General features: G+C 54.5%; 2 protein-coding genes across 3 annotated transcripts; one reads left to right on the plus strand and one right to left on the minus strand.

Annotated features, from left to right (window-relative positions):
* Positions 1-1,570: 1,570 nt before the first annotated feature.
* Positions 1,571-13,599, minus strand: CHMP1A (charged multivesicular body protein 1A). The gene is made up of 7 exons (XM_030820852.1): positions 13,396-13,599; positions 9,841-9,860; positions 7,952-8,029; positions 5,717-5,863; positions 4,337-4,465; positions 3,660-3,847; positions 1,571-3,205 (listed from the first exon to the last, which is right to left on the minus strand). Exons 1-7 carry the CDS (start codon positions 13,400-13,402, stop codon positions 3,184-3,186), a joined length of 591 nt encoding a protein of 196 aa, XP_030676712.1. The 5' UTR covers positions 13,403-13,599; the 3' UTR covers positions 1,571-3,183.
* SPATA33 (spermatogenesis associated 33) lies at positions 13,564-25,096 on the plus strand. Of its 2 annotated transcripts, none has more exons than XM_003280630.3 (3): positions 13,564-13,649; positions 14,059-14,232; positions 23,612-25,096. In XM_003280630.3, the coding sequence occupies exons 1-3, from the start codon at positions 13,616-13,618 to the stop codon at positions 23,821-23,823; spliced, it is 420 nt and encodes a 139-aa protein (XP_003280678.1). In that variant the 5' UTR covers positions 13,564-13,615; the 3' UTR covers positions 23,824-25,096. The 2 variants fall into 2 exon arrangements, with proteins under 2 accessions (XP_003280678.1, XP_003280677.1); XM_003280629.4 differs by having other exon boundaries at positions 13,618-13,762.
* The last annotated feature ends 919 nt before the right edge of the window (positions 25,097-26,015 follow it).

Raw genomic sequence — 26,015 nt, forward strand, 5'->3', positions numbered from 1 at the left:
GCTGGGAATTCCGGCAAGAGGTGACACGGAGGTGGGGCGGGGGCTGGAGCCTCCCCACGGTGCAGACCCCCATCCTGGGGTACAGGCAGACCCCAAGCTCCACCCCTCTGGGCCCTCTCTCTGGGAAGCCCCCTGAGCTCCGTGGACCGTGAGGATGTGGGAGGCATGCCAGGGAGCGACGGGGCTGGCTCTGTGGCTGGAGCTGAGGGGAGGGACGCAACCCCTCCCACTCTACATCCACATCCACAGTGACGCTTCACACCCAAAAAATAAGGAAGACTTATCAGGATGGCGGCACCTTAATTACTACTGGAATTAAAAACAGTGGATCTGCCATGTAATAGCCACTGTGAAAGGGTGTGGGCAGTGCTTAGAGCATTTTTTGTTTTTTGAGACAGAGTTTCGCTCTTGTTGCCCAGGCTGGAGTGGCGCTATCTGAGCTCACCACAACCTCCGCCTCCTGGGTTCAAGCGATTCTCCTGCCTCAGCCTCCCGAGTAGCTGGGATTACAGGCATGCACCACCATGCCTGGCTAATTTTATATTTTAAGTAGAGAAGGGGTTTCTCCGTGTTGGTCAGGCTGGTCTCGAACTCCTGACCTCAGGTGATCTGCCCGCCTCAGCCTCCCAAAGTGCTGGGATTACAGGTGTGAGCCACTGCACCGGCCCAGAGCTGTTCTTTAGCTAGGGGCCCTCACAGGAGTGTGGTTGGCAATTCTGAAATTAATTTGTACACAAATGAGCAGAAAGGCAGTGTGCCAAAGCCAAATTTTCAGAGAAGCTACAAACGAGGGGAGGCTGGACCAAATCCTACAGAACAGTGTGCACCTGTGGCTCCAGTGCACGCAGAGGGCTGTACCACTGTTCACCATGGCGGCTGCAGACGCCTCTTGGCTAGCGGCATGCAGCACGGAGGCCCAAGCCCCCCAAGCAGTCATGAAGACCCCCCTGCATCGTGGGAAAACCGCACCCCCCAAGCTGAGGAGCATTCTGCAAAATAGCGGCCAGCAGGTTTCAAACCAGGTCATGAAGAAAACCGAGGAACTGTCCCAGACTGCAGGCGGCAGCACAAGGACGGGCAGCGGGCACGTCAGACCAGAGACTGTCAGGAGCACCACGGTGCCCAGCAAGCATTCTGGTTTGGCCAACGTGCACAGAGACCATGTACCGCGCAACTGTTATGCAAGTTTTAAGTTATTTCAAAGTAAGAAGAGAACTTAACATGGGAGACTGTCAGTTTGGACGGGGCCCGAGAATGAGCAGAGCCGTCTGCCCAGCCCCTCACAGTGAACCCAGCCTCCCAGCGGGAGATTGCCCGCCCCGCAGGCACCCGCCTCCTCAGCTTGGGGGAGATGGTGCCCAGCCCCTCACAGTGAACACTCCAGGAGCCTTCCTCAGCTTGGGGGAGATGGTGCCCAGCCCCTCGCAGTGAACAATCCAGGAGCCCTCCTCAGCTTGGGGGAGATGGTGCCCAGCCCCTCGCAGTGAACGCTCCAGGAGCCCTCCTCAGCTTGGGGGAGATGGCCACATCCGGGGGCTCACCCAAGTCTCCAAAACAAAGCTTGAGAAAGTTTCCAGGGATCCATTTATTTACAACAGCATTCTAGGAGAAAGGTGAATGGGCCCCCTCCTCAGTGCCCAAGGGGACAGGACTGAGGCAGCCCCCACCTGGCCCATGGCTCTGCAGAGCTCTGTACCCTCCCCAAGGATGTTACTCACAACGGACAGAAGGACGTTCTTTCAACACCAGGGTTGATTTTGGGGAGGCTGAAGGGAACCCCATCCAGGACCTACCAACACTAGCCCCTCCCTGGGGGCTCCCAAGTTCTGAAAAGAAAACCGAACGCAGTGAGCCCACGTCAGGGTCTCCACGTTCCTGCACGTAACAGCCACGACATCACTGCAGCCTCAGCGTGGGCTGCGGGGGATGGGCAGGACTGAGGATGGGCGGGGACCCGCACTCCCCGCCAGCCGCCCACCACCTGCCTTTTCTACTTGGCAAAAACAAAAACAAAAACAAAACCCGGTAGCCTCAAGACAATGAAGTAAACTTTAGGAAATGGAGAAGACAGCAGGCTGTGCCCAATGCCTCTCTCAGCCTCCCAGCAAGTCCTTCCCAAGAGCTGCTGGTGGCTCTCCAGGGCCACAGTGGCAGGTTTTCCTCACAGCAGCCCCAACCCCAGCCCAGCTGAAGACGGCTCTCCCCAGCTCCCTTCACCAGCTGCCTTGGCTTCCAAGCTGGGAAGGCTTTGGGGTGCGGTCGGGGAAGGCACCCAGTTGTTTACAGATGGTAGAGGGCGACACAGGCAGCATCGTCACGAAGCGGGGCCCCAGGGAAAGGTCCTCCAGGAGAACCAGGCTGCCCACGGGGAGGAGCCACAAACGCACCCGCTCGGACTGCACCAAGCACGGTGGACAGGCTCCCTGTCGAGGAGATAGACAGCACAGCACACGTGGCCAAAGGCACCTCCAGAGGCAGCAGGTGAGTGAGGATGAAGACTGCAGGGTGGGCACACTTGGATGTGGATCTAGGTGACAGTTCTGTCCCCATGGACTGGGCAGCTTTGGGAACTGAGGGAACTGAGGGAGCGCAGGAGGCCAGGGGGCTCAGCCAGCTGGTAGGGGCGGCCGAGACCCCACCCCTGGAATGATGGAGGAGGAGGATGTCATCGTAAATACCACCAGGACAGCGTTGGGTGGCACCTGACATCCCCCAGCACACATAGGCCCGTGGTGCCTCCTTGGGCTATGTCTGTCCACATGGTGGGACCTCCTGCCCGCTGAGGGGGTGCCGACAGGCCTCAGGGAGTTGCTTGGCAACAGGGCAGCCCTGATCCCCTCTAGCTGACGGGAAGCAGCATGTCTGCTGCCCCAGAGTCTGAAGGCCCCCACAGTGCTGGGTGAAAGTCCACAGGGCCCCTGCTGGCCTCCCCGCTGTGGGCTCAGAGTCACAGAAATCACCCCCAGAAATTTGCAGAAACTCAACATCAGGACACAGACCCACCGCCCAACCTAAAAGAACAGGAACCACCCTGAGGCCACGCAGGCCTGGCAGGTGAGAGACGCAGAGTGGCTGCCGGCCGCAGCCCCGCAGGGTCAGCACAAAGGCAAGATGCGGTGGGGAGAGGACAGGAGCCTTCCAGCACATCACGGGGCAGAGGCGGCGCACTGCGGCAGGGCACGGCTAGTTCCTCAAGGCGGCCAACCTGGAAACCAACAACAGGACTCGGGTCAGGGAGGGGAGGGGGTCTCTAACCACCACATGCTCCCACTGAAGGTGACCCTTTTCCTCTTCAGTGTCCTGAGATAACATGAGTGACAGGCCTTGGAAACAGACATGCCCTGTCCCACTCTTACCTGATCCGTTAGGAAAGGTGCAGTATTCTAAAGTGCACTGCAGACGTGCGTAAACGCCATGTCTGACACACACGCAAGCCCTCACGCCAGCCGGAACAGGGCGGGGCAGCTCGGGGGCGGGGCAGCTCGGGGACGGGGCAGCTCGGGGGCGGCTGCAGCTGGGGCCTCTGAGTGGAGATCAGGGCTCCCTGATCGGAGCCTCAGCCCAAGCTCTCCTCCAGCCTCTAACCCACAACCCTCTCTCCGTTCCCACAGCACCAGAGTGTGGGGTTGGTGACACAGCGTTTCGGGGACCGACCCTACCTCCGTGACAGCTGGTCCTCCTGGCTGCGCACAGAGCTCTCGCCCACGGCAGAGGCGCCCTCGGGCAGCTGGCTGAGCTGGTCCAGCACCTCCAGGCCATTCTCCTCGGCGATCTGCATGATGAGGCTGTCCACCTGCTCCTGCGGCGTGGTCAGGGTGGTGGCCGAGCTCATGGAGTCCTCCATCACCTGGGGGCAGGGGCGTGCTCTGGACAACAGGTGGGGCCCAGGCCCACGGGGCCCCACTCAGCTTCACAAGGGTGCGACCACACTTTTCGTTCCCTCACACAGCCGGCCACCTTCTTGCCCTATTCTCTCACTGACTCTCTCTCTGTCTCACCTTCCACCAGAAGCCTTTCCTGCCCCCCCACCCAGCCCCACCCTCTGACTGTGCCATGCCTGCTGCCTCGGGTGGACATCTTTCTACACCTCCGCATGCTTGTTTGCCATCTGAGCCTCCCCAAAAGGAGCCAGGTGCCTGCAGGAGCCCTGGCGCCCTGCCCACCCTACCTGTCAGGGTCCTGGCAGGGACCCAGCACAGAGGATGCTTGGCGATGTCAGGGAGCAACCACAGGAATGCAGAGACAGCACGTCAGCCTGTGAGCCACCCCTCCCAATGAGGTGCCCACATACCCTCCTTGTCCCCAGGCCACAGCCCCAAGGGCAGGGGCCACATACCGATGTATGGACGTCCAGGTTCTGCACCTGCTGCTCGAACCTGTCCATCACTGAGGAGACCTTCTGCAGGTCCATGGTGCTCAGGGCCTTGTCCAGGGCTTTGGTCACCTGGGCCATGTTCTTGGTCACCTGAGACAGGAGAGGGCGCAGGAGGGAACAGGATGAAAAGCAAGCAGAGCTCACGCACTAGGGACGGGTCCCCTGGATTCTGACAAGAGAGATGGGGCACCCCAACCCTGACCCGCAAAACCCCAACTCTGGGCTGAGCCATCATCTAGGTCCTATGGAAAGACCACCAACTCAATGGGAAAGGCCATGGAGACCCAGTGCGGGGTCAGTGGAGAAAAGGCTGCCGACGTGGGGTCTCCAGGACTGCTGTGCCCTCCTGGCCCACCTGCACTGTGTGAAGGAAATGCCTGCAACAGCCAAGGCTCCGCTGTGACGTCCCTGACCCAGCAGAGATGAGCCTGGCCGTGCAGCCTCTGCCTCTTGTGGGAGTTGCCAAGACCGAGGCCTGGCCGGGCACAGTGACAGTGAGTGATTCACGCCTATAATTCCAGCACTTTGGGAGGCCGAGGCGGGAAGATTGCTTGAGGCCAGGAGTTTGAGACCAGAATGGCCAACATAAACACCCTGTCTCTACATAAAAATGAAAAAATCAGCCGGGCATGGTGGTGGATGCCTGTGGTCTCAGCTACTTGGGAGGCTGAGGCAGGAGGATCGCTTGAGCCCAGGAGGTTGAGGCTGCAGTGAGCTGTGACTGCACCACTGCACTCTAGCCTGGGTGACAGAGCAAGACAGTCTCTAAAAAATATATATTAAAAAAAAAAAAAAAGCCCAAGTCCCATCAAGAGGTCCTTCCGGCCGGGCGCGGTGGCTCACGCTTGTAATCCCAGCACTTTGGGAGGCCGAGGCGGGCGGATCACGAGGTCAGGAGATCGAGACCACAGTGAAACCCTGTCTCTACTAAAAATACAAAAAAATTAGCCGGGCGTGGTGGCGGGCGCCTGTAGTCCCAGCTACTCGGAGACGCTGAGGCAGGAGAATGGCGTGAACCCGGGAGGAGGAGCTTGCAGTGAGCCGAGATTGTGCCACTGCACTCCAGCCTGGGTGATAGAGCAAGACTCCGTCTCAAAAAAAAAAAAAAAAAAAAAAAAAAAAGAGGTCCTTCCTGGGGCATCAGTGCAAGCTCAGGGTGCAGCCTCACCTGTGTCCCTGCCAGCACTCCCCTCCCCGCGCTGATCCAGCTTCCCTCAACCTCCCCTCCCCGAGCTGATCCAGCTTCCCTCAACTCTGAGCTACCCCACATCCAGACCGCAGAGCCCATTCCTGCTTCAGCCAGCAGATGCCACCCACCTAGCACCAGGGCCCAGCACTCACCCCCTTCATAGTCACAGCTGTCTGCACCTTGGAAGCCACTGCGTCCACGCGGGACGCCATCCGAAGCCAGTTCACACCTTCGTTCTTCTTGCGGATGGCATTCTCGGCATACACACGGGCACACTCTACATTTTTCTGCAGAAGGGCCTGAAACCCAGGGGAAAAAGCGGCTGGAAGAACTTGGTGGTGTGTGTGCCCCCTGCTAGGAGCCCAGTTTTTTGTTTTGAAACGGAGTCTCGCTGTCGCCCAGGCTGGAGTGCAGTGGCGCAATCTCGACTCACTGCAAGCTCCGCCCCCCAGGTTCACGGCATTCTCCTGCCTCAGCCTCCCGAGTAGCTGGGATTACAGGCGCCCGCCACCACGCCCCGCTAATTTTTTGTATTTTTAGTAGAGACGGGGTTTCACCGTGTTAGCCAGGATGGCCTCAATCTCCTGACCTCGTGATCCGCCCCCCTCGGCCTCCCAAAATGCTGGGATTACAGGCGTGAGACACCGCGCCCGGCCGTAGGAGCCCAGTGTTGAGGCGGTGGGCGGGCCTCTCCCCAAAAATGTTTGAACTAAAAACGCAAACACCCAGGCCCCAGCCTAGCCCCCCAATCCCCCAAGCAGGCTTCTGCTCCGTCCCCCGCACCCCTCCAGCACTCCACCAGGCATGGGACACAGCGGGTGACACTCAGAGCCTGTGGCAGGCAGTTCTCCGAGCTCCTTTCTCCCTGGGACCCTGGCTGTGGGTGAAGAGTTACCAAAGTCCAGTACCCTGGGACCTACTTCACCAATTACACAGTTTTAAGAGCTGCACAAGATCCCACCTTCTTTCCTTTTTTTTCTTTTTTTGTAGGTGGAATCTCGCTCTGTGGCCCAGGACGGAGTGCGGCGGTGTGATCTCGGCTCACCGCAACCTCCACCTCCTGGGCTCAAGCAATTCTCCCGCCTCGGCCTTCCGAGTAGCTGGGGTTACAGGCGCGAATCACTGCGCCCAGCCTAGATCCCTCCCTTCCTTCTGCCCTGTCCATCGTGGGGAGGGGACCCCTCCTGGAGAGGCACCCCTGTGAGCCTCCAGCCCCATCCCACCCCATGGGGCAGGGGCATCATGCCTCTGCCCAGACCCTGGTGCCCTAGGCACTAGCTCTGTAGGGAGGAGAGAGCTAAAAATGATAGGATCCGCTGGGCCCGGTGGCTCGTGCCTGTAATCCCAGCACTCTGGGAGGCCGAGGCAGGTGGATCACCTGAGGTCAGGAGTTTGACACCAGCTTGGCCAACATGGCGAAACCCCATCTCTACTAAAAATACAAAAATTAGCGAGGCGTGGTGGCGCATGCTTGTAATCCCAGCTACTCAGGAGGTTGAGGCAGGAGAATCACTTGAACCCAGGAGGCGGAGGTTGCAGTGAGCCAAGACCGTACCTCTGCACTCCAGCCTGGGCAACAGTGAGACTCCACCTCAAAAAAAAAAAAGATAGGATCGTGGCAGGCAGCTAGCTAGAAGCCCTCCTCCTGCAGATGGCAAAATGAAGTTCAGAATGTTGGAAATGGAAAGAAGGAAAAGAATGAAGGCAATGCACTCATCTCTGTGCTCTGGACGCCCTCAGTGGGCTGGGAAGGCCTGGCAGGGTCTGTAGGGCAGGGACAGAAGCCACTCTGGGCTCCACCACACACAGCACTTCCCTTCTTCAGTGCCTGTTTGTCTTATGTGGGAAGCAAATACTTTGAGGCTCAGAAATCATGGTGAGGATTAGGCTGGGCACAGTGGCTCATGCCTGTAATCCCAGCACTTTTGGAGGCCAAGGCAGGCGGGTCACTTGAGGCTAAGAGTTCGAGACCGGCCTGGCCAACATGGCGAAACCCCATCTCTACAAAAAAATTAAAAAATTAGCTGGTGCAGCCTGTAATCGCAGCTACCCATGAGGCGAAGGCCCTAGAATCAATTGAACCCGGGAGGCAGAGGTTGCAGTGAGATGAGATCACACCTGTGCACTCCAGCCTGGGCAACAGAGCAAGACTCTGTCTCAAAAAAATATATATATATATATATCTATATCTATATCTATATATATCTATATATATATCTATATATATCTATATCTATATCTATATATATCAAGGTGACGATTAAATCATGCTGTAGAAAGTGCCCTGCCCCTCCCCAAAAGACATCAAAACAGGACACAAAAATAAGGGCAGAAAAGGACAGAAGACAGACAGGAGAGTCATGACCCCATAGCCCCCAGGGTCTCACCTTCTTCACTTTGGCCTGCTCTGCCTTGGAGTCCTTCTCCGCCTTCTTGGCCAGCTTCTCCAGCTGCTTTGCCGTGAACTGAGCGGAAGCCGGAACGTCCTGGGTCAGACATGCGGAGCCCATCCCCCAGGCCCTGCTCTCCACACCCCCACACCTGTGCCCACACAGGTTCCTAAGCACCCATCAGCCAGCCTGGGCCCAGTACACGGCAGGGAAGGCGTGAAGCCTGCGGGCGTGCATCCTGGGCGGCAAGAGATGGCACCAGCTGGAGGAGGAAGCTGCCTGCTCTGCCTCAGGCTCTGTCTGGGTTTTCTCCAGTGTATGTCTTCTCCGTGAACAGCCTCACCCAAGGCCTCCTCCAGAGCGGAAGGGTCAGAAACCTCTCACTCTGATCTCAGCTCCTGCTTACGGATGGCTTTTCAACATCAAAGAAAGACGCAAGGAAACTCACTTCAGGCTACCCCCAAGTCATAACACAGAATTCCAGGTAAAAACACACCTGAAAATGTTATCTTGAGAGAACGCTGTGGATGCAAGAGGTTGCTGGGCAGCACACGCAGCTTCCGGGGGACTAACTGCTGTGCCAGCACCACACGGATGCAGGGCCTCTGGCAACCCATCTGGAACCACAAACGCCCTGTACCAGGTAGCCCTGGCCACCAGCACCACAGGGTGCAGGACACAAGCAGGCCTCAGCCGGTCCCCTCTGTGCCCAGCAGCATCTGACAGGCCCACTGTGATGGGAAAGCATCCCAAAGCCGCATACAGTAGCTCCGCACATCACTCCTGCCCAGTAGCTCAGAGCCAGCGACAAGGCAAGATAAAGCTGGCCACAGATGAGCAGCCAGGAGCACATCCCAGGGAAATGCATGGAAACCTGCCCTGGATTACTGGAAGCTGCAACCTCCACCTCCACCCCACATGGGAAGAATACTCAGAAAGCTCTCCTTCAAATGATCTCACAGAATGAGTCCACACAGCGGAACATCAAGGCCTAATGCCCAAGTTGTCTTTTTTCTTTTCTTTTCTGTTTTTTTTTTTTGAGACGGAGTCTCTGTCGCCTAGGCTGGAGTGCAGTGCCGCGATCTGGGCTCACTGCAAGCTCTGCCTCCCGGGTTCATGCCATTCTCCGGCCTCAGCCTCCCGAGTAGCTGGGACTACAGGCGCCTGCCACCGCGCCCCGCTAATTTTTTTTGTGTTTTTAGTAGAGACGGGGTTTCACCATGGTCTCCATCTCCTGACCTCGTGATCCACCTGCCTCGGTCTCCCAAAGTGCTGGGATTACAGGCGTGAGCCACCGCGCCTGGCCTCAAGTTGTCTTTCTTAAGATAACACTCCAGGCTGGGCGCGGTGGCTCACGCCTGTAATCCCAGCACTTTGGGAGGCCGTGGCGGGCAGATCACGAGGTCAAGAGATCGAGACCATCCTGGCCAACGTGGTGAAATCCCGTCTCTATTAAAAATGTAAAAAAAAATTAGCTGGGCAAGGTGGTGGGCGCCTGTAGTCCCAGCTACTCGGGAGGCTAAGGCAGGAGAATCGCTTGAACCCAGGAGGCAGAGGTTGCAGTGAGCCAAGATCATGCCATTACACTCCAGCCTGGGTGATGGAGCGAGACGCCATCTCAAAAAAAAAAAAAAAAAAGATAACACTCTTTCTTTCATGGACGACCCTAATGATCTGCCTCCACTTAGCCTGAGATATGAAGAGAGCTAATATGTCACCAAGGTGGCTCAATAATCCCCTCCTTGGTCAGCAGTCTGAGCCCTGTGTGGCAGTCACTCAACTGTTACATAATCTGCCTGACTGTTTCTGTGGCTCTGAGTGAGCGTGGCTTACACTATCTGTCCTCACCAGAACAGGGCTGGGGTGAACGGCCATTCGGTACATACCTTCAGCTGGAACAGGGTATCTGCAAAGAAAGAGGGAATGGTTTGAGGATTGGGAATGGGACGTTACCCTTCTGGCAGGGAGGACCCACTAGGATCCTTCTAGACACCAGGAGCTAGAACACAGACACAGCCTACACCCGCCTGGGGCCTTCGGGGAGCCCCAACAGGGGAGGCACAAGACAGATTCGTGTGCCAGCCCTGGCTCCTTGCTAGCCACAGGGCCCAGCAAATGCAGACCCTCCCTCCCTGTTTCCCTGTTGGGAACATGAGGGTGGCACCAGCCAATCTCAAAGCGTTAGTGTGAGGACAGAAGAGGTCATGGACACAGCATCTTTTGGCCATGGTTAGAATCCAAAAGATGGTGGTTTATAATTAATGCAACTTTGCAAAAGCCCCTTGGGATTCTTTCCCAATTTAAAATTTCACCTGTAATCCCGGCACTCTATCGGGGGCCGAGGCCAGGGGATCACTTAAAGCCAGGGTTTGAGGCCAGCCTGGGCCAATTTAAAAGTTCACTACTTGACAGGTTACTTTTCACAGACTCTTTCTCCCCAAAGGTAAATGGATAAAAATAGCAAGGTGGTAACTCTTAGGCATCAAAGACCTGATTTCCAGTGGGCACAGTCGCTCACGCCTGTAATCACAGCACTCTGGGAGGCTGAGGCGGGCGGATCACTTGAGGTCAGGAGTTCGAGACCAGCCTGGGGAATATAGTCAGCCCTCATCTCTATTAGAAAAAAATATTTTTTTTTGCTGGGTATGGTGGCTCACGTCTGTAATCTCAGCACTTTGGGAGGCCGAGGCGGGCGGAGATCGAGACCATCCTGGCTAACATGGTGAAACCCCGTCTCTACTAAAAAATACAAAAAAATTAGCCGGGTGTGGTAGCGGGTACCTGTAGTCCCAGCTACTCGGGAGGCTGAGGCAGGAGAATGGCGTGAACCCGGGAGGTGGAGCTTGCAGTGAGCCGAGATCGCGCCACTGAACTCCAGCCTGGGCAACAGAGAGAGACTCTGTCTCAAAAAAAAAAAAGAAAAAATACTTTCTTTCGAAAAGTAGGATTGAACTCAATTCATTCAACAGCTAAATTTGGAGAGTGACCCTGACCCCTGATTCCTGAAAGGGCTTCACCACACTAGCCAGAATGAGGCAATGGAGCCTGTAAAATAATGAGGTTACTGAGTGTTCACAAATGCACACCAAGGCTCCAAGATGAGACCTCCTGGGGTTCCAGCAAGCTCTGGGCATCGTTCAGTCTATCGCCTGTCAGTGCAGGTGTGGTCAAGGCCAAGTTCAACCTGTCATCTGTCAGTTCAGGTGTGGTCAAGGCCAAGGTTATCTGTGACTGGAAAACAGCCAGCCTGACCCAGGTGACACGGTACAGGTAGGCGGGCCATCCCACCCAACTCACTACGGGATGCTGGCCAAACCGCCCTCCTCACCTCTGCTTTCCGTCACCTCAGCTTTCCCTCACTTCAGCTTTTCCTCACCTCAGCTTTCCCTCACCTCAGCTTTCTCTTCCAGCTGTGTGTGGCAGCACAAAAACCCAGCTAAGGCAAAATCTGACTCTGAGGAAATCTGACATGGGCTTGAGATAAGTCCCCTCAAAAGAGGTGAGTGAGCTGTGGAGTGAAAAGCCATAATTTTTTTTTTTTGAGAAGGAGTCTCACTCTGTCACCCAGGGTAGAGTGCAATGGCACCATCTTGGCTCAGTGCAACCTCTGCCCCCAGGATTTAAGCGATTCTCCTGCCTCAGCCTCCCAAGTAGTTGGAATTACAGGGGCATGCCACCAGGCCCAGCTCATTTTTGTATTTTTAGTAGAGATGGGGTTTCACCATGTTGGCCAGGCTGGTCTCAAACTCATGACCTCAGGTGATCCACCAACCTCGGCCTCCCAAAGTGCTGGGATTACAGCCCTGAGCCACCGCGCCCGGCCTCCCAGAGTGCTGGGGTTACGGGCCTGAGCCACCACGCCGGGCCTGGCCAGCATATTTTTCGTGGCAGGAGGTAGATGTTATCTTTCATTTTCTCTCAAGGCAATTTGTAGAAAATCTCTACACATTTCCTTCATGATGATGACACGGTGGTACTATAGCTTTTCACAGTTCAAAAAGAATTTTTTTTGAGACGGAGTCTCGTTCTGTCGCCCAGGCTGGAGTGCAGTGGCGGATCTCGGCTCACTGCAAGCTCCGCCTCCCGGGTTCAGGCGATTCTCCTGTCTAACCCTCCTGAGTAGCTGGGACTACAGGCGCCCACCACCACGCCCGGCTAATTTTTTTGTATTTTTAGTAGAGATGGGGTTTCACCGTGTTAGCCGGGATGGTCTCAATCTCCTGACCTTGCAATCCGCCGGCCTCAGCCTCCCAAAGTCCTGCGATTACAGGCGTGAACCACCAGGCCCAGCCCTTCAAAAAGTATTTTTAAAAGCCTGCCCATCACACCAGCCCAACGATGTTTCAGCAAACGTAGGACTTCATTTTGCCAGATTCTTCCTGTTCTTTGGTATCCCTGAGCACAGAACCAGCGCCAGGTGTAGAAGGTAAGAACTAGGGCGTCCCATTGAGCACAGAGCCGCTTGCCTTGTGCTGGCTCCTGCTCAAACCTCTGCTTCTCCATGTGGAGAATGGACGCAAAGAGCTGCTCTGACCAGCGCCTGGCACTTAGGGAGCGCTTTCTATCTGAGCTCTTCTGATTTGTCGTGATGCTGTTTGGGGCAGGGGGTGCAACTGTCACTTTTTCTGGTGCCCTCTGACCCGACATTCCAGGGCCCGAAAGGCCGAACAGGCATCGCACAGTCCCCTCTACCGAGCTGGTGGGAAAGGGCGCCTGACGCTGAGGAGTGCCAGGGGCGGGGGAAAGGGTCCTGGGTCGGTGGTCAGGGATCGAGGCCCGGGGCAAGGGGTCCTGGGTCGGGAGTCTAGGTCCCGGGTCCGTGGTTGGGGGTCGGAGGTCGAGGCCCCGGGGAAGGCATACCGGGTTGAGAGTTGGGGGTGGAGGCCTGGGGGAAGGGGTCCCGAATCGGGGGTCGAGGATCGAGGGCCGGGGGGAGGGGTCCCGGGTCGAGGGTCGAGGCCTGGGGTAAAGGATCCCGGGTTGGGGTTGGGGGCCGGGGAAGGGTCCCGGTCGGTGGTCGGGGGTCGAGGCCCGGGAGAAGGGGTCCCGGGTCGGTGGTCTAGGCCCCGGGGAAGGGGTCCCGGGTCGGGGATCGGGGGTCGAGGCCCCGGGGAAGGGGTCCGGGTCGGGGATCGCGGGACGAGGCCCGGGAGAAAGGGTCCCAGGTCGGTGGTCGAGGCCCTGGGGAAGGGGCCGGGTCGGGGATCGGGGGTCGAGGCCCGGGGGAAAGGGGTCCCCGGTCGGTGGTAGAGGCCCCGGGGAAGGAGTCCGGATCGGGGATCGGGGGGTGAGGCCCAGGAGAAGGGGTCCCAGGTCGGTGGTCGAGGCCCGAGATCCCTCCTGAGCCCCGCCCGCGGCCCCAGGTGGGCGGAGCCCACGCCAGTGGGAGAAGCGGCCCCGCCCCGCGCGCGAGTCCCCGGAGGACGGCCGCGACCTCTTACCGTCCATGGCCACAATGACAGGAGCAGCACTCGGAGAGGGAGAAGGGACGCCAACTCCGGGCGGCGTCAGGTCCCGGCGGCGATCGAACCGACCAAGCTGCACCCGGCGGGGACTTCCGGGGTCACCGCCTCACTTCCGGTCGCACGGGCTGCTCTCGCGAGAGGATGGTGGCCGGTGCCGCCAGAGGGGCGGGGCGCGGCTGCGCGGCGCGCAGTCGCCATGGTGACGCACGCCGCGGCCGCGAGGACCTTTTGTGAGTCACTCCGGGCTGCCCTGCCGCGGAGGTGCGGGGACCCGGGCTTGCGCCGGCGGGGGCGGTGGGCTCACCTATGGGCCTTTCCAAAAGCAAGCAGAAACCCAGGAAAGGTAAAGGGGGCGCAGGCGCTGGGCTTCCCGCCTCTCCGCCCCTCGGCGCGGGCCCAGGGCGGGGCTGGGCGGGGCGGTGCGAGCGCAGGCGCCAGGCTCTTCCCGGTGCGAACCGTTCCTGCCGCCGACTCCGCCACGGACGACGCGTTTCCCGCCTGAGGCGGTTATGGAAACGCAGAGACTGGAGACTTTTGAAGCCAGCTTATTCTGGACCCAAGCAGGCGACTGAAGACGATGGGACCTACTGCCCTGGATTCAGTAAGTCCCGGGTCTAACGGATGATCCGTGTATTTCAGGTGAGGAACAAAAGAAGGGATCCACCTATTCAGTTCCAAAATCTAAGGAGAAGTTGATGGAGAAGCATTCCCAGGAAGGCAGGCAGGCAGACAGGGAGTTGGAGAAGCCTATGGACAGCCTCCACCCCGGGTCCGGGACAGCCAAGCACCTGCCGCCGGCAACTTCGCTGGAAGGTAGGAGACGGCGGGAGGGAGCGAAGCGAGGTCAGCGGCTTGGAGGATCTGGGGCTGGGGTGAGGAGCCTGCTTCTAAGACCCTACTGGATGGACACTAGTAGCAGGCACGCGCCCTAAAGATCAAACTGCTTTGTTTTAGGAACTTTATGTAGGAGGTAAATACCCAGAATTCTTGGTTGAAAACATAAGTTTTATGAAAAGGTAGGTCAGTTCTCGAGTGATAAGTGCGGACCAGGTGGTCGAGGGGCTGGGGCAGTGTGCGTGTGTCTCACGTGAGGTTCTCCTGGAGGGCTGGGTATCTAGGTGCCTTGAGAATCCCTCAGCCTCCTCACACTGGAACAGGGCCCTGGGAGGCCGTCCCAGGCTGGACTGTAGCTCTCTGAGGGCTGTGGGGGCAAGTACATTGCGGAGGGTGACCGACAATTAGAACCTGGGTGCGACAAAGGTGTCTTTTCTAACAGCCTAGTGTGACCAGACCTTTGGGTGTGTGTGGGAAGATGAGGCCCCAACAGTATGAAGAAGCTAGAATACAAAGTTTTCCATCAGTTTTATCACGTGGAGCTGGAAGCGTTAAATATTTTAAACAACGGAGGTGCTGCCTGGGGCGGTAGTTCACACCTGTCGTCCCAGTTACTTGGCCGAGGCAGGAGGATCTTTTGAGCCCAGGAGTTCAAGACCAGCTTGGGCAACATAGTGAGACCCTGTCTCTACAAAAAATAAATATTTGAAAATAAAAAACAAGGGCGGCACGATGGCGTCTGTGCCTACCGACGGGGGAAGCCGGTTCGCAGGGGAGGTGGCCCGGTCAGAGACACATTGCTGTGGCCCAGTGGGAGCCAGCGAGGCCTTGCAGTACGAATTCCAGAAGGGTCAAGCAGGCAGAACCCGCAGAGTCTGCCGTCTGAGGAAATTGGGGGCCTGTGCCAGGAGGAAGTGTTTCAGTTTCATCACAAGAATGAACCACATGGCTGGGCACAGTGGCTCACGCCTGTAATCCCAGCACTTTGGGAGGCCGAGGCAGGTGGATCACTTAAGGTCAGGAGTTCAAGACCAGCCTGGCCAACATGGTGAAACCCTGTCTCTACTAAAAATACAAAAATCAGCTGGGCATGGTGTTATGTGCCTGTAATCCCAGTTACTTGGGAGGCTGAGGCAGGAGAACTGCTTGAACCTTGAACTGGGACCTGGGAGGCAGAAGTAACGATGAGCGAGATTGCACCACTGCACTCCAACCTGGGCTACAGAGTGAGACTATCTCAAAAAAGAAAAAAGAAAGGAATGAACCACTCGGGTCAGACAAGAACCACTCAGGTCAGACAAGAACGAATGTCAGGGGGATGACTGGCCTGCTAGGCAGAGGAGCTGGGCCTGGACTGGTTCAGACTGAGACGCTTGTGGGATCAAGGGCTCGAAGTAGGAGGCTCTGGGCCTTGGACTTGGAAGAAAGGCCTGGATTTGAATTCCCAACTTTGGAACCCCCCACTGGAGGGCGGAACCCCTCACTGGAGGGCAGAACCCATCACTGGAGGATGGAAGTCTGCAGGAATAGCATCACCCTAGGGTGGCGGTTTGGAAAATGCTACCTGTCTGTCAGGGTGCTTTTAGCTGAAAGTTACAGAAAAGCTAACTAAATACGGCTTTAACGCAGGGTTTTAATGTCTCACGAATGAAGGGTCAGAGGCAAGGCTTCCAGGTTGGCTTGCTTGTTAGCACAGCAGTGATCAAAGGCTTTGCATGTCTCTTCTTGACCCCTCTCAGTGTCCACAGCCCCCGATGAGTGTACAGCCCCCACACGCAGGCAGGACTGCGTCTACTCCAAAGGCATTGCTGCTTGCTTTATATTAGCAAGGAAGGCTTCGCCTGCCCAGCCTCTCCAGGACTCCCTCAACGGTGCAGATTCTCCAGGGGCTGGAGGGAGCTGTGAAGCACGGGAGTGGGCAGGTCCTCTGCCAGCAACGGAACTGGGGGAAGGAGGACCGCCTGCTGGAAAGGCCCCAGCAGTGTCTGTCACACCAGACGGTGGGGGAGGAAGGTGGACATGAAGGGAAAACAGCAGAGCAAGAGTGAGGACAAAGTTTCAGGAGAGAAGATGAAGTGTGCACGCTGCCCATGCAGTGACGGGCTGAGCGACAGTGAGGAGCAGGCTGCTGACTCCCTTGCCACACGGTGAAGGAGTCCTGGAGGTAGGACACTGACAGAAAAGCCAGAGGAAAGACCCCTCGTATCGCATTTCCCTTTACATGAAATGTCCAGAAAAGGCACATTTACAGAGAGAAGCAGATGAGTGGTTGCCGGGCAGAAATGGGAGCCAGACACAGTGGAGCACAAGGGGACTTTGGAGGGTGATGGAGATGGTTTTCAACCTGAATCTGAACCTGGGAAGCACTGCAGTTTAGTAGTCCTGGTCCCTAAGCCCTTCCAGTGCAGGAGCCAGACTTGTGAGCGAACAAGCCGTTAGTGATTCCAGGCTCTGGCTGGTACCCTGAGTCTTCTCAGCTTGGGGCATGCACCTCAGGGGAAGCCAGCATCAGTCTCCATCCCCAAGAGCCACGCTGGACGTGTCAGTGAGTCTTCAGATGCCTACAACTGCCTGGGCAACCACACGTGATACTTGTCCTGCGAAACCTGTCCTGAACCCATGAAATCCAGAGAAAATAAAGTCGTCGTTTTAAGCTGCTGAGGTTTGGGGTGAGTTACTATGAAGCAGTAGTGAGCAGAACAGAAGGGCCATGATGGGCAGAAAGTTTGGCCATAAGTTAATCATCGTGGCAGCTGTTGGGATATTAATGTGGCTTGGCTGTGTCCTCACCCAAATGTCATTTTGAATTCCCACATGTGGGAGGAGCTGGGTGGGAGGTGATTGAATTATGCGGGCAGGTCTTTTCCTGCTGTTTTCGTGATAGTGAATGAGTCTCACCAGATCCGACGGTTTTAAAAACAGGAGTTTCCTGCATAACCTCTCTCTCTGCCTGCTGCCATCCATGTAAGATGTGACTCGCTCCTCCCTGCCTTCCGCCATGATTGTGAGGCATCCCCAGCCATGTGGAACTAAGTCCATTAAACCTTTTTCCTGTATAAATTATTCAGTTTCTGGTTTGTCTTTATTAGCAGCATGAAAACGGACTGATACAGATAGATGTATTATACTGTTACCCCTGCTACTTCTGTCTATGCTTTAATTTTTGCATTACAAAGTTCACAAACATACAAACATTATAGAGCTCTAACATCACAGATTAGTCAGCTTGTTCCCCAATGTTGGAAATTCTACCACAAATAAAGAACTTGGGAAAAAAAGGAGGGGAATGTTAGAAGGAAATCTGAGCAACCTAGACCTGGGCTCAGTCACGCCTGAGACAGTCAGATGGGGTATTTGAGGATGAGTCAGTGTTAATTTTCTTAGATGTGGCAGTGCTATTGTAGTTACGCGAAAACACAATCCCTATCTGATACAGAAATATACTGCAACGTTTATGGGTAAAATCATATGTCTGAAATTCCTTAAAGATACTCAGGACGACAGGTGCGGTGGCTCATGCTCTAATCCCAGCACTTTGGGAGGCCGAGACGGGTGGATCACTTGAGGTCAGGAGTTCGAGACCAGCCTGGCCAACATAGTGAAACCCTGTCTCTACAAAAAATACAAAAAAATCAGCTGGGTGTGGTGGGGCACACCTGTAATTCCAGCTACTTTGGAGGCTGAAGCAAGAGAATCGCTGGAACCCAGGAAGCAGAGGTTGTAGTGAGCCACGATCATCCCACTGCACTCCAGCCTGGGCGATAGAGCGAGAATCCATCTCAAAAAAAAAAAAAAAAAAAAAACTCAGGAAAAAAATGAAGAAAGAACAAGATAACAAAATACTGATTGAAGCTGAGTGCTGCATAGGTGCAGGTGCTCATTCACTATTCTATTCTATTGTATGTTTGAACACTTTTTTTTTTTTTGAGATGGAGTTTCCTTCTTGTTGCCCAGGCTGGAGTGCAATGGCATGATCTCGGCTCTCAGCTCACCGTAGCCTCCGCCTCTCAAGTTCAAGCGATTCTCCTGCCTCAGCCTCCCAAGTAGCTGGGATTACAGGCACCCGCCACAACCCCCAGCTAAATTTTTTTGTATTTTTAGTAGAGACGGGGTTTCACCACGTTGGCCGGGCTGGCCTCAAACTCCTGGCTTCAGCTGCTCCACCCGCCTTCGCCTCCCAAAGTGCTGGGATCAGAGGCGTGAGCCGCCACACCCGGCCTCCCAGAGTGCTGGGATCACAGGTGTGAGCCACCGCGCCCAGCCTGTTTGAACACTTTTGTAATGTTTTGTTATTTGTTTGTTCTGAGATGGAGTCTCACTCTGTTGCCCAGGCTGGAGTGCAGTGGCACGATCTTGGCTCATTGCGACTTCTGCCTCCTGGGTTCAAGCATTTCTTCTGCCTCAGCCTCCCGAGTAGCTCGGACTACAGGCATGTGCCACCACGCCTGGCTAATTTTTGTATTTTTAGTAGAGACGGGCTTTTACCGTGTTGGACACGCTGATCTCAAACTCCTGACCTTGTGATCCACCCACCTCGGCCTCCCAAAGTGCCAGTATTAGAGGTGTAAGCCACCACGCCCAGCCTGTAACATTTTCATGAAGGTAGAGTATGCTTAATTGCAAGAAAATTTTGAAAAAGAAGAGAAATGGAACACTTCTATCAGCTATTAAAAAATATCATGCTGAGTGAAAAAAGCCAGTCCCAGAAGGTCACATGCTGTATGATTCAATTTCTTTTTTTTTTTTTTTTTTTAGGCTGGAATGCAAATGACATCATCTTGGCTCACTGCAACCTCGGCCTCCCAGGTTCAAGCAATTATCCTACCTCAGCCTCCGTAGTAGCTGGGACTACAGGCATGCACCACCATGCCCTGCTAAACTTTGTATTTTTAGTAGCAATGGGGTTTCTCCGTGTTGGTCAGGCTGGTCTCAAACTCCCGACCTCAGGTGATCCGCTTGCCTTGGCCTCCCAGAATGCTAGGATTACAGGCGTGAGCCACCACACCCGGCCGTGATTCCATTTCTGTAACATTCTCTGAATGACAAAATTATAGACAGGACAGATTGTTGGTTGCTAGGGCTTTGGGGTTGGGGTAGGGAGTGGGTGTGTCTGAAGGGCAGCAGGAGGAAGATGGGATTGTTGGTTGTGGTGGTGATTGATTAAATGGCGTAGCTGTACATACACTCATAGTACCGGAGTCCGTTTCCTCGTGTCGATAATGGTACTATAGTTATATAAAATGTTCGCTTTGGGAGCCAAGCACAGTGGCTCACACCTGTAATTTCAGCACTTTGGGAAGCCTAGGCAGGCAGATCACTTGAGCCCAGAAGTTCAAGACCAGCCTGGGCAACATGGTAAAGCCCGATTTTTACAAAAAAGACAAATTAGCTGGGTGTAGTGGAGTGTGCCTGTAGCCCCAACTACTCAGGGGCCTGAGACAGGAGGATCCCTTGACCCCAGGAGGTTGAGGCTGCAGTGAGCCAAGATCGCGCCACTGCCCTCCAGCCCGGGCGACAGAGTAAGACCCTATTTATGCTTCCTAGCAAGGAAAGATAGTACACATATTGAAGAATTTGACTGCATTAAAATGTTAAACCTCTCCCCAAACTCTTATAAACAATTGTAAAACAAATGATAAGCTCAAAAAAATATTTACATCTATCAGAGGCCAGAGAATATCATGTTGACTCTGGATCAGGGGCTCGGACATGTTGCTGTAGAGGCACACGTCTTCCTGGAAGGTGGTTTGGTAACAAGGTGGCAGGACTCCTAAGACAGCCCACACGATCCCTGCCCCTGGGGAACAGCCATGTGTAACCCTCCCCTCAGGTGCGAGTGGAATGAGCAAGAGGGAGGTGTGTCCCTCCTGCGATTAGCTCGCTCATCCATTGAGTTTGACGTAATCAAAACGAGAGATGATCCTGGGTGGGCCCGACCTGATCAGGGAAGCCAGACAGTAAAAATGTCAGAGGCTTTTTAGGCCTCTGCAAGCTTTTAAGCAAGCCCTTGCCAAAGCCAGCAAGAAAATGGGAACTTCGTTCCTTGAACCAGGAATAAATTCTACCTGCAACCCGAATGAGCTTAGAAGAGGACCTTCCAGTTCCTCATGAGAATGCAGTGCAGCTGGCACCTGGAATTCAGCCTGAGTCCCAGCCACGCCGCACCTGGACCCCTGACCATGGACCCGATAAGATGATAAGTGGATGTGCTGGTTTAAGCCTTAAAGTTTGTGGTGATTTGTTTTGCAGCAGTAGAATTACACACAATATGTACCAAGAACCTTTAGAAGAGTCACATTTTTTTTCTTTCTGTTTTGTTTCTGAGATGGTCTCACCCAGGCTGGAGTGCCGTGGCACAATCTTGGCTCATTGCACCCTTGACGTTCTGGGCTCAAACGATTCTCCCACCTCAGCAACCTGAGTAACTGGGGCCACAGTGCGCACCACCACACCCAGCTAATTTTTGTATTTTTTGTAGAGATGGGGTTTTGTCATTTTGCCCAGGCTGGTCTCGAACTCCCCGGTTTTCTCCCCGTGTGCGGAGATGAGAGAGTGTAGAAATAAAGACACAAGACAGAGATAAAAGACAGCTGAGCCTTGGGGACCACTACCACCAAGACGTGGAGACCGGTAGTGACCCCGAATGCCAGGCTGCACTGATATTTATTGGATACAAGACAAAGGGGCAGGGTAAAGAGTGTGAGCCATCTCCAATGATAGGTAACGTCACATGGGTCACGTGTCCACTGGACAGGGGGCCCTTCCCTGCCTGGCAGCTGAGGCAGAGAGAGAGAGGGAGAGAGTCAGCTTACACCATTATTTGTGCTTATCAGAGACAGTACTTTCACTAATTTACTACTGCTATCTAAAAGGCAGAGCCAGGTGTACAAGATGGAACATGGAGGTGGACTAGGAGCGTGACCACTGAAGCACAGCATCACAGGGAGACGGTTAGGCCTCCGGATAACTGTGGGTGGGCCTGACATCAGTCAGTCAGGCCCTCCATAAGAGGTGGAGGAGCAGAGTCTTCTCTAAACTCACTTGGGAAAGGGAGACTCCCTTTCCCGATCTGCTAAGTAGTAGGTGTTTTTCCTTGACACTGACGCTACCGCTAGACCACAGTCCGCCTGGCAACGGGCATCTTCCCAGATGCTGGCATCACCGCTAGACCAAGGAGCCCTCTGGTGGCCCTGTCCAGGCATAACAGAAGGCTCTCACTCTTGTCTTCTGGTCACTTCTCACCATGTCCCCTCAGCTCCTATCTCTGTATGGCCTGGTTTTTCCTAGGTTATGATTATAGAGCGAGGATTAGTATAATATTGGAATAAAGAGTAATTGCTACAAAGTAATTAATGATATTCATATATAATCATGTCTCTAGATCTAGTATAACTATTCTTATTTTATATATTTTATTACACTGGAACAGCTCGTGCCTTCGATCTCTTGCCTCAGCACCTGGGTGACTTGCCACCCACAGTGGTGCATGCTGGTGGTCCCAGCTACTTGGAAGGCTGAAGTGGGAGGATCATTTGAGCCCAGGAAGTTGAGGCTTCAGTGAGCCATGATTGTGCCACTGCATTTCAGCCTGGGCCACAGACCAAGATCCTGTCTCAAAAAGAAAAAGGGATATCACTCAGTGCTTAGTGCAGCTGTGGGTCATTCGGCAGCTGACACAGATGAGGCTATGTAACGCAGCACTGTAGGCAGAGGGAGAGGCCAAGGCCTGAATACCCTGTCTGACTAGCCTTGGGCAGGCAACTTGGCTTCTCTGCCTCCCCCACCTGGTTAGCCTTGGACAGTCAAGTTGGCCTCTGTGTCTCCCCTGTCTGACTAGCCTTGGGCAGGTGGATTGGCCCCCATCTGACTAGCCTTGGGCAGATGGCTTGGCTTGTCTGTACCTCAGTTTTGTCTGAAATATGGGTTGTCAGAGACCTATAGTAGAAGCTACTGTGTGTCATTATTCACTGTTTTAGGGCTCGGAACAGGCACGTGATAAAAGCCAGCACTGTTGGCCGGGCGTGTGGCTCATGCCCGTAATCCTAGCACTTTGCGGGGCCAAGGCGGGTGGCTCACCTGAGGTCGGGAGTTCAAGGCCAGCCTGGCCAACGTGGAGAAACCCCGTCTCTACTAATAATACAAAAATTCCCCGGGTGTGGTGGCAGGAGCCTGTAGACCCAGCTGCCTGGGAGGCTGAGGCAGGAGAATGACTTGCACCCGGGAGGTGGAGGTTGCAGTGAGCTGAGATCACACCACTGCACTCCAGCCTGGGTGACAGAGCGAGACTCCTTCTCAAAAACTAATAATAATAATAAAATAATAAACCAGCACTGCCATTGCCAGCTGTCCATCCTACCTCGCGTCGAGGTTCGTGAGCTATGAGGTGTCCCCACACAGCTGTAAAACAACATGACCACTGTAGTTGTTTCTGTAAAAAGGTGACTGTGAGTCTTCTAACCCTGTACCACACATATGTGTGCAGAGAGAGCGAGCTCCATCCTGCTCTCCCAGAAGCCCGAACGGCTGCGCCTGAGCTCGTAGCAATGGCACTCCAGGAAGGGGCGGGCGGCTGTGCCTGAGCTCGTAACAGTGGCACTCCAGGAAGGGGGTGGGCGGCTGTGCCCAGGGTCGTAGCAGTGGCACTCCAGGAAGGGGCGGGCGGCTGTGCCGAGCTCGTAGCAGTGGCACTGCAGGAAGGGGGCGGGCGGCTGTGCCGAGCTCGTAGCAGTGGCACTGCAGGAAGGGGGCGGGCGGCTGTGCCGAGCTCGTAGCAGTGGCACTGCAGGAAGGGGCGGGCGGCCAGCCAGGAGAGCAGCCAGTGAAGGAGCACTTCTGCTTTGTACGCGGCAACGCTCAGCAGGCTCAGCAGTTTCACAGGTCTCAGGCGGTCCTTGTAACCTTAACAGGTTTAAGAAAATGTGAGCAACATCGGAAATGTCCATTTCTAGAACATTCTAATAGATAAAGTTCTGTACAGAGGGCTTTACCAGAATTAGAGAACTTTGGAGTGGAAATGATGTCTCTGAACCTTGAGCTCTGAGGCGGCTCCTGCCTGGACGTGTGCCCTCCCTCATACCTGTGCCGTCACCCTGATGCCATCCTGCCACGGATAGTGGAAGTGTTTCTCCTGTTTTCTTCCCTGAAAAAGGGTGTCCAGCAGCAGCAACCCTCATGGCTGAGTTGCACATCCCTTAAGCCCTGGAATGTTCATGGACAGTTTTGATCACTTTTGGACTCACCCATTTCTTCTGCTAACCATACATCTAATTCCTTTACTCTGATCAATGGCAGGAGGTGTGTGCATCGTAGAAGGAGCTTTCCACACATCTACTAAATGCCTGAATGTTTTTTCCTCTAGAGAAACCTGATGTAAAGCAAAAGTGCAGCAGGAAGAAAGTGGTCGTTCCACAGATCATCATCACCCGAGCGTCAAATGAGACGCTAGTCAGCTGCAGTTCCAGCGGGAGTGACGAGCAGAGAACCATTCGGGAGCCGGAGGACTGGGGCCCCTACCGGCGGCACAGGAACCCCAGTACAGCAGACGCCTATAATTCACATCTCAAAGAATAAACAAGCACCCTTGCATGGCACTCGTTACTGCCTGCAATAGGCGTCTCAGGAACGGCCGCCCCACCCTGTGAGAAGCCGCGGCCCCTTCTCCAGTGCTGTCATGAAGGGTGGCACCAGGGCCGCCCACCCTGTGAGAAACTGCAGCCCTCTTCTCCAGTGCTCTCAGGGAGGGTGCACCAGGGCCACCCCACCTGGTGAGAAACTGCAGCCCTCTTCTCCAGTGCTGTCATGAAGGGTGGCACCAGAGCTGCCTACCCTGTGAGAAACTGCAGCCCTCTTCTCCAGTGCTCTTGGGGAGGGTGCACCAGGCCCGCCCCACCCTGTGAGAAGCCGTGGCCCCTTCTCCAGTGCCATTTGGCCTTGCCTTCCCCAGAGCTGCTAGCAGCTCGGTCGAGGCAAGAGTGACTGGCTCAGAGAGCGAGCTTTGTGGTATTGATAAATGAATAGCATGTTCATGTTGGAAGTGGCTGGCTGTGCGGAGTGATGGACAGCAGATGGCATCTCATTCTGATTCGCAGTGGGCAGTTAAAACACTTCCCTTCGTTTCAGAAGGAGACAGTGTGAATACCTGGAAGTTAAGTGAATAAGGTGCCCCCCAAACTTCAGGAAAGGGCCAGATTCTAAGAGCTAAACGTTAAGATGTAATGTTCCAGAACAAACAGGTGCAGAGTTGCCTAATGGGGCCCCAGGGCTCCTAGCTTGACTGTAATCTGAGTCAGCTTATGAAAAGGTCCCAAAGAAGAATGTGGAATGTGTGCTGGGGGCGTGGGACAGCCATGGCACTGAGACTTTGGAAGTGGCCTTGCCAGCGCTGTCCTGTCTTTCTGGCCCACAGATAAGGGCTCCCAATTGAGGAAGGCCACGGAAGGGACCTGAACACAACGGCGTGAGACAAGTTATCTCACGTGGCTGCACCTCTCCAGTAACCCTCAGCTCAGGCTGGACTTTCCGCCTGTGTTGAGAATGCCCTGCCCTGTCTGGAAGCCTGATGCATGTAGTGACAGTGTGTTAGCTTTGTTCGTTTCTAGTCTGGCCAGCAGGCTTTGCATGTGATCTCCCATTGGCTTGCTTCAGTGGCCAACGGAGCCAGGGGTGTCCACCAGAGTCCTGGACACAGACTTCTCGGGTGCCAGCGGCAGGGAACCTGCTGCCTGCCACACACATACAATTTCTAATCCATACAGGCCTATGTAGTATATACACACATACACAGAGCCTTAGGAATTGCGAAAGGCCAATCAAAACTTGGGGCCCTAATTTCACTCTGCCAAAAGAAAAAAAAAATGAGGTGAAAGATGAGTCATGCAAGAAACTGCTTCCTTTTTGTTCCTAAGAAGAGAGCTACCAATAAAAAGTTAAAGTTTCTCCACAGGTAGCTACTCTGTTCACCTGTGAGGTGCCAAAAATTTTTTTTATTATTATACTCCAAGTTCTAGGGTACATGTGCACAACGTGGAGGTTTGTTACATATGTATACATGTGCCATGTTGGTGTGCTGCACCCATTAACTCGTCATTTACATTAGGTATTTCTCCTAATGCTATCCCTGTCCACTCCCCCCACCCCACGACAGGCCCCGGTGTGTGATGTTCCCCTTCCTGTGTCCAAGTGTTCTCATTGTTCAGTTCCCACCTATGAGTGAGAACATGCGATATTTGGTTGTTTGTCCTTGTGATAGTTTGCTGAGAATGATGGTTTCCAGCTTCATTCATGTCCCTACAAAGGGCATGAACTAATCCTTCTTTATGGCTGCATAGTATTCCACGATGTATATGTGCCACATTTTCTTAATCCAGTCTATCACTGATGGGCATTTGGGATGGTTCCAAGTCTTTGCTATTGTGAATAGTGCCGCAGTAAACACACGTGTGCATGTGTCTTTATAGCAGCATGATTTATAATCCTTTGGGTATATACCCAGTAATGGGATGGCTGGGTCAAATGATATTTCTAGTTCTAGATCCTTGAGGAATCGCCACACTGTCTTCCACAATGGTTGAACTAGTTTACAGTCCCACCAACAGTGTAAAAGCATTCCTATATTTCCACATCCTCTCCAGCACCTGTTGTTTCCTGACTTTTTAATGATCGCCATTCTAACTGGTGTGAGATGGTATCTCATTGTGGTTTTGATTTGCATTTCTCTGATGGCCAGTGATGATGAGCATTTTTTCATGTGTCTGTAGGCTGCA

The sequence above is a fragment of the Nomascus leucogenys genome, chromosome 2 (genome assembly GCF_006542625.1).
Source record: "Nomascus leucogenys isolate Asia chromosome 2, Asia_NLE_v1, whole genome shotgun sequence".
Taxonomy (NCBI): domain Eukaryota; kingdom Metazoa; phylum Chordata; class Mammalia; order Primates; family Hylobatidae; genus Nomascus; species Nomascus leucogenys.